The following is a 12,452-nucleotide window of genomic DNA, read 5'->3' on the forward strand; positions in this document are numbered from 1 at the left end:
AAGTTGTACTTTTCAGCTCATTTAAACATTAGAAGCTTTACATTTCCTCAACAAAGCGTCCAATGAAAACATCACAAAACTGATAGCATTCATTAAATATGTATAACAGCATTTGTCAGTGATTAAAGACTTACTGTTACAACAAATATATTCCATACAAAATAACCAGGCCTCCGGGCAGCCCGACACTTGACGGAAAGTGCCGAGCGCCGCACACTCATGTCCGCCTGATCTATCACTATGTCACGTTTTACACACTCTGTATGCATATATAAATGCCACTCCTGTTCGTCCACGAATGCTTGTTTGTTGACCACGTGATGGTCGTCATCATCCTCTATTAGCTCCACCTCACTGGAAGGAAGCTCCGATGCCACTGTGATAGTGATATCCTGTCCACAAAGTAACAAAATGTTGGTATATATTTCAAATGATGACCAGAATCCACTTTTATTAGTATATAAGTATATTATTAACATGGCAAGGTTACAATCTACCCTTCAAATGTTTATTATCTTAAGCCACTGATGTTGTATTACCCTGATGAAACCCCAAAAGTCTCGGTGTTTTAAGCCCCTACTTTAGTGATGAATAACAAAAGTAATCCAAAGCAAAAAAATCTTCAAGGTTCTTCAGTTGATGTGTTTCACTTTATTGTTTTTATGTCCTCAAAGCCATTAAATCTGATTAGCAAAGATTTAGGCTTAAGTTGAAGGCATAAAGTGCAAAATAAACGGTCAATGCAGAAGTAGAATAATAATACAGTTACAATGCATTGGTGCAGTATTCTGAACTAAAAACAAAATGTATCAATCGCTTTATAAACATGCTATTCCCCTCCTGATCTGAGACACTTATCGTTGGTTGAGTAAAAATATGGGATCTAGGATACAAAATGTATACACGCTACAGTATGTTTGTGTTAATCTGATTATGTCTGTTTGTCGTAGTTCTTGGCCTTCAGTCAGTTTGGTGCATTCGAATAATGTGTGGACTGTGTGAACTGACACAAAACCACGTGGATGTGTGGGCATTAAAGTGCCAATCTATACCACATTCTGTTATGTAAAATGGTATCACACGCGTTTCGGTATTGTTGATAACATCATTTGTAACGACAGTGCCATCGGCTCCACTAACGCCTGGGATTACATCACACAGACAAGGAGAAGAGGACGATTACATCACACAAACAAGGAGAAGAGGAAAGATTACATCACACAAACAAGGAGAAGAGGACGATTACATCACACAAACAAGGAGAAGAGGAAGATTACATCACACAAACAAGGAGAAGAGGAAGATTACATCACACAACCAAGGAGAAGAGGGAGATTACATCACACAAAAAAAGGAGAAGAGGGAGATTACATCACACAAACAAGGAGAAGAGGAAGATTACATCACACAAACAAGGAGAAGAGGAAGATTACATCACACAAACAAGGAGAAGAGGAAGATTACATCATATATGCTCTGTCCCGCTGTTTTATTATACGCTTTATGTTATGTGCCAAGAGGTTAGACTAGTAGATGGTATGATAGCTGTGAATCTCTATGTATTATTAACCGGAATATATATATATATATATATTCAACTAGAAAATATATCTTTATATTTTTGTTCACACAGAAGTCAGATATGTGCACCTACATTTAGCGATGACCTGATCAATTATATTCCTTTATTGATAGATACCTATCTATAGCCTTTACACCATTTATTAATAATAGCTACAAAATGAGTCTATGAATTGATGGATGATAACATTGTTACACTAAATAATGAAGTAATACACCGATAGCGTCAACACACTAGGTGAAAGCAAGAACATTCAACGTCGATAGACAATTACAACAACAGGAAGTGAGGAGAATCCCGGTAAACCCCTGTCATGTTACTAGAGATCAATATGTATCCGCGGAGGAGGTGAGGAGAATCCCGGTAAGCCCCTGTCATGTTACTAGAGATCAATATGTATCCGCGGAGGAAGAGAGGAGAATCCCGGTAACCCCCTGTCATGTTACTAGACATTAATATCTATGCGCGGAGGAAGTGAGGAGAATCTCGGTAAACCCCTGTCGTGTGACTAGACATCAGAAGAGGAAGATTACATCACACAGACAAGGAGAAGAGGAAGATTACACCATATATGCTCTGTCCCGCTGTTTTATTATACGCTTTATGTTATGTGCCAAGAGGTTAGACTAGTAGATGGTATGATAGCTGTGAATCTCTATATATTATTAACCGGAATATATATATATATATATATTCCGGTTAATAATATATAGAGATTCACAGCTATCATACCATCTACTAGTCTAACCTCTTGGCACATAACATAAAGCGTATAATAAAACAGCGGGACAGAGCATATATGGTGTAATCTTCCTCTTCTCCATGTTTGTATGATGTAATCGTCCTCTTCTCCTTGTTTGTTTGATGTAATCTTCCTCTTCTCCATGTTTGTATGATGTAATCGTCCTCTTCTCCTTGTTTGTGTGACGTAATCTTCCTCTTCTCCTTGTCTGTGTGATGTAATCTTCCTCTTTTCCTTGTTTGTGTGATGTAATCTCCCTCTTCTCCTTGTTTGTGCGATGTAATCTTCCTCTTCTGATGTCTAGTAACACGACAGGGGCTTACCGGGATTCTCCTCACCTCCTCCGCGGATACATATTGATCTCTAGTAACATGACAGGGGTTTATCGGGATTCTCCTCTCTTCCTCCGCGGATAGATATTGATGTCTAGCAACACGACAGGGGTTTACCGAGATTCTCCTCACTTCCTCCTCGGAAACATATTGATGTCTAGTAACTTAATAGGGGTTTACCGGGATTCTGCTCACTACCTCCGCGGATAGATATTGATTTCTAGTAACACGACAGGGGTTTACTGGGATTCTCCTCACTTCCTGTTGTTGTAATTGTCTATCGACGTTGAATGTTCTTGCTTTCACCTAGTGTGTTGACGCAATCGGTGGATTACTTCATTATTTAGAGTAACAATGTTATCATCCATCAATTCATAGACTCATTTTGTAGCTATTATTAATAAATGGTGTAAAGGCTATAGATAGGTATCTATCAATAAAGGAATATAATTGATCAGGTCATCGCTAAATGTAGGTGCACATATCTGACTTCTGTGTGAACAAAAATATAAAGATATATTTTCTAGTTGAATATATATATATATATATTCCGGTTAATAATATATAGAGATTCACAGCTATCATACCATCTACTAGTCTAACCTCTTGGCACATAACATAAAGCGTATAATAAAACAGCGGGACAGAGCATATATGGTGTAATCTTCCTCTTCTCCTTGTCTGTGTGATGTAATCTTCCTCTTTTCCTTGTTTGTGTGATGTATTCTCCTCACTACCTCCGCGGGTAGATATTGATGTCTAGTAACTTAATAGGGGTTTACCGGGATTCTGCTCACTACCTCCGCGGATAGATATTGTTGTCTAGTAACATGACAGGGGTTTATCGGGATTCTCCTCTCTTCCTCCGCGGATATATATTGATGTCTAGTAACACGACAGGGGTTTGCCGGGATTCTCCTCACTTCCTACGCGGATACATATTGATGTCTAGAACATGACAGGGGTTTACCGGTATTTTCCTCACTACCTCCGCGGATACAGATTGATGTCTAGTAACATGACAGGGGTTTATCGGGATTCTCCTCTCTTCCTCCGCTGATAGATATTGATGTCTAGTAACTTAATAGGGGTTTACCGGGATTCTGCTCACTACCTCCGCGGATACAGATTGATGTCTAGTAACATGTCACATACAAACTGAATGGTGCGCGCTATCTGCCACATCTATGCAGTATATCGCTTAAATAGTATATTGAGCTTATTGTTCTGTAAAGTGAGGAGAATCCCGGTAAGCCCCTGTCATGTTACTAGAGATCAATATGTATCCGCGGAGGAAGTGAGAAGAATCCCGGTAAACCCCTATTAAGTTACTAGACATCAATATCTACCCGCGGAGGTAGTGAGGAGAAGCCCGGTAAACCCCTGTCCTGCTACTAGACATCAATATGTAACCGCGGAGGTAGTGAGGAGAATCCCGGTAGACCCCTGTCATGTTACTAGAGATCAATATGTATCCGCGGAGGAAGTGGGGAGAATCCCGGTAAACTCCTGTCATGTTACTACACATCAATATGTATCCGCGGAGGAAGTGAGGAGGATCCCGGTAAACCCCTGTCGGGTTACTAGACATCAATATCTATCCGCGGAGGAAGAGAGGAGAATCCCGGTAAACTCCTGTCATGTTACTAGACATCAATATGTATCCGCGGAGGTAGTGAGGAGAATCCCGGTAAACCCCTGTCCCGTTACTAGACATCAATATGTATCCGCGGAGGTAGTGGGGAGAATCCCGGTAAACCCCTGTCATGTTACTAGACATCAATATGTCTCCGCGGAAGACTGCTGAATAGCCGCCGTAGATTACACCAAGGTACGTTTTTCCTAGAGTGATTTGTTTTATATGTCATACATACAATTGTATTCATTCTCAACAAATGAAGACAAAACCAGCTAAAATGTTTACAACCAAAGCAAAGGTCTGATAATTATTGTGATTATATCAGATTGTATCGATGTTTCAAAACTTAATTGCGCATTTGTGCCTGTATTTTTGTTTTTTAGAATGTAAATGTTCAAGCATGTATATTATTCTCTTTCATTAGTTTTGCTTTGTTGTCATTTTCATATCAATAATACCCAGAGAGCCTTTACGCAGTGGTACACAAGGGACACTATACATTGTGAATGGCAAGCGATCCCACAAGTTCCGTCATAAGGCTGTGTGGTTGTTGATGACAGGGGTTTACGAGTTGTTTTCCCTTGATTGTCTACAGGGATTTATTGTGATGAGTTTCAGCACAAGTACATTTAAATGATAAGTTATACTCAACATCAACATTCTCTTTACTTCAATGTTGAGCTATTATATTATATTTACATTTGTTGCGGCAAAGCCCTTCTATATTACTACTAAAGTACTGCCATTATGAGACTATAACTGAAGTTGGTCTTTGCACCTCCGAGCGACTTAACAGTGTCACTGCCGAACTTATCGGTTTCTTCTGCTTTGATCCCAAACACCAGCTGCCTGTCTCAAGTGTCTGTGAGATCAACAAACAATTGTACGCCTGGATATTTCACCAATTCAACCTTCGCCGGTTGCAAGATCAACATCAACAACATGCCGGACTGCAAATATAACTCTGCCCTGATTACTGCGGGCTTCCGTTGAGTGCGTGCGCAGGATATAAGTCGCAATAAAATCGAAAAATGTTTTACGGCACTTGGTTAGTTACTTACAAATGTTATTTGTTACTATTTTATGAATTGAGAATATGATATATATTATAAATCAAAAACAAATGAATTATTAACGAAAGTTGCGGAGCCTTTTCAATTGTGTATGGGAAACAGCGCGTGACGTCAGCTGTTATCTTTGTGCCGTTCAAGATATTGACCTGACCTGACGGTAATAAGCGGGAAATTTGAAAGTTAGAAAAGACATAAATATTTTTTGGCGAATTATCATTACGGAAATATAAATATAAGCAATAAACTGCATAGATGTGGCAGATAGCGCGCACCATTCAGTTTGTATGTGACACATGTGGCAGTTATATCAGTTGGTCTGCCACATCTATGCAGTTTATCGCTTAAATAGTATATTGAGCTTATTGTTCTGTATTTCTATAAGAGCTAAGGCTCGTTCATCCAACACTAGCAATCCGAATGTCCTTACATTCGGACTTGTTGTTTTAGACAAAATTCTCCCTTCTTCTCTATTCGTTTCACAGTGCGCCGACCTAGGTTAGCGACAAAAGAAGTGGTATAAAAGATACCCACTGTACTCATAACAACGTGTCAAAACTGATAGGACATACTTACTTGGACATCGAATGGAAAGTCGTCCAGCTCTAGGTTTTCCATGAAGGTTCCCTTGATAACTCGTTTCTCAGACACATACGCCTCTCCCTTATCGTTATATAGCACTTGGTACCGGATTTGTTCTTTAGGATCGCCTAGAGAATTTTCTATATACAGTTTAGGATTCCACATTTTGTTGAACTCTACTGATTCCGACTGCAAAATATATAATGAGAAAATGACAAAGGTGACATAAATATACATGAAAAATATTTCATTTGCAAACAGATTTTGCATTCATATTATTTGTAAACATTTTTAGATATATCGACCACAATGTAAAGGCGTCAATGTGTTAAATGATATTTACATTTTCCGTACCAATAATTGCAATGTCTCAAATATGATATTTTGGTTTTCAAACAGAATGACAACTCGGCTTAAATAACTGATGTTAATTGCATGCATATCACCCAAGGCTATTTATTTGTTAAAATGACCTATATAATGAAGCCGCTGACTGGTTGTTAGAAATCATGTATTTTATCAACTAAATGTAGTTAACCAGAATATGCTCATAACACTATAGCAAAGAAATGATATTATTTTTACATTTAATGCTTGTAAAATATACATACAGGTGTTTTTGCGTATTCAGTTGAAACGGTATTTTTGACACATGAGAACTGATTTAAGATTAACACACACTTCTGTCCTTCTTTCTATTTAGATCGGACATTATTTGTTTAAGAATGCGTCCTACTACAGTACGTTTTATTTAGTAAAAAGCTAATGTCAGACAATTAAGGACATCTTATTATGATGATAGATTTGATTTTGTTCTTCAGTTCTTTTGTAAATGTACGTGGTTATTTCTGGACACAGATATTCGTGGTATATCCTTACAGTGCCTCGTGCTGTCTTTACCAATAAAATCGCTACACGTATGATATCCAACTCGTCACGCGATACACGTTGACTCCCCGTATACAAACATATGCTGTTTGTAGACTTGTGACCATATGTGCCTAATATATATTTTCAGAAATTAACAACACCACACCATATAAACAGTAACAAATAAGCTACATTCGAATAAGATTAAGTCCACTTTCCTTGATGTTCGATACATTTATCATGTCATTATAAGCTGCACACCCTATGGGCATGTCTTATTTATTACCGTAAACAACAGATATTTGTACACGCCAATTAAACTTAATTGAATTATTATCTTTGGAATCGTTTTATGTTTAAGATCTAAATGTGAAAATCATTGAAACATAACGCAGCCTATGGAATTCCCCTGTTCTTCCAGATGCTACATGTCTGGTAAATCCGTAAAGGTCACGTGAGGACGTGACCCCTGTGGAAGAATGTTAAGTGTCTGGTGACGACAGACTAGCTTATCGATACTACACCTACATAGTGGTCTAGACTGGGCTTATGACATACATCTTCTGACCTGAGAAATCGTAAGCCAATCAAATTAGACTTGCTGAAAAAAACACTGTCAACGGTTACCGTAAATACCGTTTACTACACTATATCTGTTTTGTTTTTCCAATGTTTTGAATTGGTTGAAATGTTGAAGCTGTTAAATCAGTTTTTAAATGCCTTTTTTTCCCTTATGTTCCGAAATGAAATCACTGTTGTGAGAATGCATCGAAAAAGTCCAAGGATACTTGAACATCGGTATGAAATATCGCGTATGTCTTTTAATTAATGATTAATATTGAAAACAGGAAAAAAATAGATGATGAATATCTCAACAATATACAATAGAAATATCAGTTATAGTATGATACGCTTAAAGGTCACGTGTCAAATACATACCGTTTTATTTTGTCCGTCAAGTGAGGGTTCCCGCCATTTTGCTTTCACAATGACATCTGCCGTATATTGTTCCTTCAGGGTATCAATTTCGCCAACTTTGAAGAATTGCACGCATATCTTTACTTTGACCTGGAAAGATGAAGCAGTGGATCTAATGAAGTACCACATAGACTTCATAGCACTGTAAGTTGCCATTGCAGCAACAAATAAAAAAATCCTGTTATAAACAACATCAACACATATTTTCGGCTACATAATCACATAATCTGATTCGGAGCAGACGACAACCCCTGGATTACGTGAGGCTCTACAGATTAAGTGTTCGCGGCAGTCCCTGACAACTGTCATCGGTCGAGCGTCTCCCCATTGGCACCGCCTCATTTGGCAGCAGAACTCCAGTATACTAATACCACTATTAATCCACCCTACATTATTGTCACACATCTATGACTAAGGTCATAATATATCGACCAACTGCCATCGTTTAAGCGTGTAAGACTTCCAAACTATTAGATGTTTGTAGAAAAAGGAATTTTCTAAGAGTATTTTTAGCACAAACATGTCATATCCACTTCTGTGAACAGGGGGTGCTGCAGAAAACACACATGTTATTCTCATGCTGCAGTCGTTTCTCTACAAATAATCAAGTTATGCTTATATTCATTTCGTTGGGATGCAGGCATTGATAGGTATATTCAGTATGAACACTGTGTGCTCCACTCGGCGATATCCATGTGGTACTAATCATATATTAGATCATCAACGGCAATTCCTCACACAAACAACATCACAACCGTCACCTTGGACAATGTACACTGAGCATAGTCAGCTTAACGAGCAGCAAAAGTACCACGCATAATTTCATCAGAAGCTACATCAATTATTATGAACTGATAAAGAAACATGCTAATGATGAATATTTATATAAGAAAAATGTAAAAGTACATTTTTGGTTTCTTGCGCTACCTTCTCGCTAAGATGACAGTGTTAAAAAACCAGCCGCACTGAGGACAGTGCATCGCTATAGTGTGGTAACATCACCACTCTACTGTATTATGTAATACTTACAGGAGTATACTGTAGTGTATCCTCCTACAACACGGACTTCACCAGTGTCATTATGTAGGTGTATTCATTTACGTATTATAAGTACTTGTGTTTTGTTTTTGTTACAAAGTGCATAAACTGTGTTATAAATATACACTAAGTAAACAACACTTGTACCGTCCATTCTATTCTAGTATATGACGCTAGATTAATAATAAAAAATGATAATCTTCATAATTTCTCTCCGAGAGCATCAACGATGTGACGTTCTCCTCTGACAATCAACAATGCAGTATGGCGATGGTGTGGTGACGTCACAGACAAAGCTGAGAGTACAAAGGAAGCCATGGAATGCATTCAAAACGTCAGACTTAAGATACTCATCCCAAAAATAACAACTGTATATTAAAGGTATGTGTCTGATTATTTTTTCTAAACATTTTCTTCAGTCTGGTAAATATTAATTGTGAAAAGATTCATGTAGCACAACCTATATGTGTTTATATGTGACGTATCGATGGCTATTACGGTAGTTACTATGTCGCCTTCATCAGACAAATGATCAGTGAAGCGTATTTACACAAAGGTGTAAAATATGTACGGTTCGGCTACGCTGTAAGCGTATGTACAATGATTTGTAATATATGTACCGAAATGACTTGATTTTACTACAGATACATGTAGCTTCCTTTATCTGCCGCTTGAACAGATTGCTCTCTCTCTCTCTCTCTGTCCAACACTTTTGGTTGTGCTACATGAATCTTCTCACAAGCATGTATCTGCTGTTGTCAGGTATATATCTATACTTCTCTCCCTTGAAAAATTGACTAATGAATCTTATGTACATATTGTGTACATAGTGTGTACCTATTGTGTACATATTGTGTACCTATTGTGTACATATTGTGTACCTATTGTGTACATATTGTGTACATATTGTGTACCTATTGTGTACCTATTGTGTACATATTGTGTACCTATTGTGTACCTATTGTGTACCTATTCTGTACATATAGTGTACCTATTGTGTACCTATTGTGTACCTATTGTGTACCTATTGTGTACATATTGTGTACCTATTGTGTACATATTGTGTACCTATTGTTTACATATTGTGTACATATTGTCTACCTATTGTGTAACTATTGTGTACCTATTGTGTACCTTTTGTGTACTTATTTTGTACCTATTGTGTACATATTGTGTACCTTTTGTGTACATATTGTGTACATCTTGTGTACATATTGTGTACCTAATCTGTACATATTGTGTACCTATTCTGTACCTATTCTGTACATATGATGTACCTATTGTGTACCTAATGTGTACATATTGTGTACCTATTGTGTACCTTTTGTGTACTTATTTTGTACCTATTGTGTACATATTGTGTACCTTTTGTGTACATATTATGTACATCTTGTGTACATATTGTGTACCTATTCTGTACATATTGTGTACATATTGTGTACCTCTTGTGTACATATTGTGTACCTATTGTGTAACTATTGTGTACCTATTGTGTACCTTTTGTGTACTTATTGTGTACATATTGTGTACATATTGTGTACTTATTGTGAACCTATTGTGTACATATTGTGTACCTATTATATACCTATTGTGTACCTATTGTGTACATATTGTTTACCTATTGTGTACATATTGTGTTCCTATTGTGTACCTATTGTGTACCTTTTGTGTACTTATTGTGTACATATTGTGTACATATTGTGTACTTATTGTGAACCTATTGTGTACATATTGTGTACCTATTCTGTACATATTGCGTACCTATTCTGTACCTATTCTGTACATATGATGTACCTATTGTGTACCTAATGTGTACCTATTGTGTACCTATTGTGTCCCTATTGTGTACCTATTCTGTACATATAGTGTACCTATTGTATACCTATTGTGTACCTATTGTGTACCTATCCTATACCTATTCTGTACATATTGTGTACCTATTGTGTACCTTTTGTGTACTTATTGTGTTCCTATTGTGTACATATTGTGTACATATTGTCTACCTATTGTGTAACTATTGTGTACCTATTGTGTACCTTTTGTGTACTTATTGAGTACCTATTGTGTACATATTGTGTACCTATTCTGTACATATTGTGTACATATTGTGTACCTATTGTGTCCATATTGTGTACCTATTGTGTACCTATTGTGTAAATATTGTGTACCTATTGTGTACCTATTGTGCACCTATTGTGTACCTATTGTGTACCTATCCTATACCTATTCTGTACATATTGTGTACCTATTGTGTACATATTGTGTACCTGATTCCAACTCTGTATTTTGAACTTGCTTCCTTTAACTCCGAATGAAAGAAATTCAAAACACACTCACGCGAACAGACGGACAAACAGCAAACGGCTTCTTGTCATATATGACAATAAACGTTAGTGAAATATCAAAATATTTTAACGTAAATCCTAGTAAAATGTTTATAAGGAAAATAACAAACATTCCACTTCGCACTGATCACGAAGATATCCAGGGGTTATTCAGTATTTATGTTGAATTTGTTTCCTAAAAACCTGAACAGACCATCAAACAAACGACCATGCATTTTTTGGTTAAGACAGTGGATAGTATCACAATCCATTAATTTGAAAGATGATATTTCTAATTCACATGCTATATTGTCACATGCTAAATTGTCACATGCGTTCTTGAGGACCAATTGTACCTTCAAATAGATTTTGAAAGTGAAAGAAATTTGTCAGATTATACACTGAAGCATTTAATTACGGACTGTGTGAACATTATAAAGACGTATCCTTGAAATTCTCCCAGTTTTGGATTAAATCGAAGAAAGAAACCAGTTCGTTAACAGTAATATCACCGTGTGTGAGTGTAAGTAGATCTTTAACAGTATTATCACCGCGTGTGTGTGTTTCTGTGTAAGTAGTTCGTTAACAGTAATATCACCGTGTGTGAGTGTCAGTAGATCTTTAACAGTATAATCACCGTGTGTGTGTGTAAGTAGTTCGTTAACAGTATTATCACCATGTGTGTGTAAGTAGTTCGTTAACAGTATTATCACCGTGTATGTGTGTAAGTAGATCTTTAACAGTATTATCACCGTGTGTGAGTGTAAGTAGATCGTTAACAGTATTATCACCGTGTGTGTGTGTGTGTAAGTAGTTTTTTAACAGTATTATCACCGCGTGTGTGTGTGTGTGTGTAAGTAGTTCGTTAACAGTATTATCACCGTATGTGTGTGTAAGTAGTTCGTTAACAGTATTATCACCGTGTGTGTGTGTAAGTAGATCGTTAACAGTATTATCACCGTGTGTGAGTGTAAGTAGATCGTTAACAGTATTATCACCGTGTGTGTGTGTGTGTGTGTAAGTAGTTCGTTAACAGTATTATCACCGTGTGTGTGTGTAAGTAGTTCGTTAACAGTATTATCACCGTGTATGTTTGTAAGTAGTTCGTTAGCAGTATTATCACCATGTGTGTGTAAGTAGTTCGTTAACAGTATTATCACCGTGTGTGTGTGTAAGTAGATCGTTAACAGTATAATCACCGTGTGTGTGTGTAAGTAGATCGTTAACAGTATTATCACCGCGTGTGTGTGTGTGTAAGTAGATCGTTAACAGTATAATCACCGTGTGTGTGTGTG

At 37.1% G+C, this 12,452-nt stretch overlaps 1 protein-coding gene across 7 annotated transcripts in view; it reads right to left on the bottom strand.

Annotated features, from left to right (window-relative positions):
• LOC110461026 (cys-loop ligand-gated ion channel-like) overlaps positions 1-12,452 on the bottom strand; it is a 178,996-nt gene that overhangs the window by 12,984 nt on the left and 153,560 nt on the right. For 6 of the 7 annotated variants that reach the window (XM_021514291.1, XM_021514294.1, XM_021514296.1 and 3 more), the window contains 3 exons: positions 7,757-7,885; positions 5,942-6,136; positions 135-392 (listed from right to left, as the gene is read on the bottom strand). In XM_021514291.1, the coding sequence (XP_021369966.1) occupies positions 135-392; positions 5,942-6,136; positions 7,757-7,885 (582 nt within the window). Of the gene's footprint in view, positions 1-134; positions 393-5,941; positions 6,137-7,756; positions 7,886-8,017; positions 8,456-12,452 lie in introns of those variants that run through there. The other variant, XM_021514293.1, reaches the window with a different exon arrangement.

This window comes from Mizuhopecten yessoensis, unplaced genomic scaffold (assembly GCF_002113885.1).
Source record: "Mizuhopecten yessoensis strain PY_sf001 unplaced genomic scaffold, ASM211388v2 scaffold10537, whole genome shotgun sequence".
Lineage (NCBI taxonomy): Eukaryota > Metazoa > Mollusca > Bivalvia > Pectinida > Pectinidae > Mizuhopecten > Mizuhopecten yessoensis.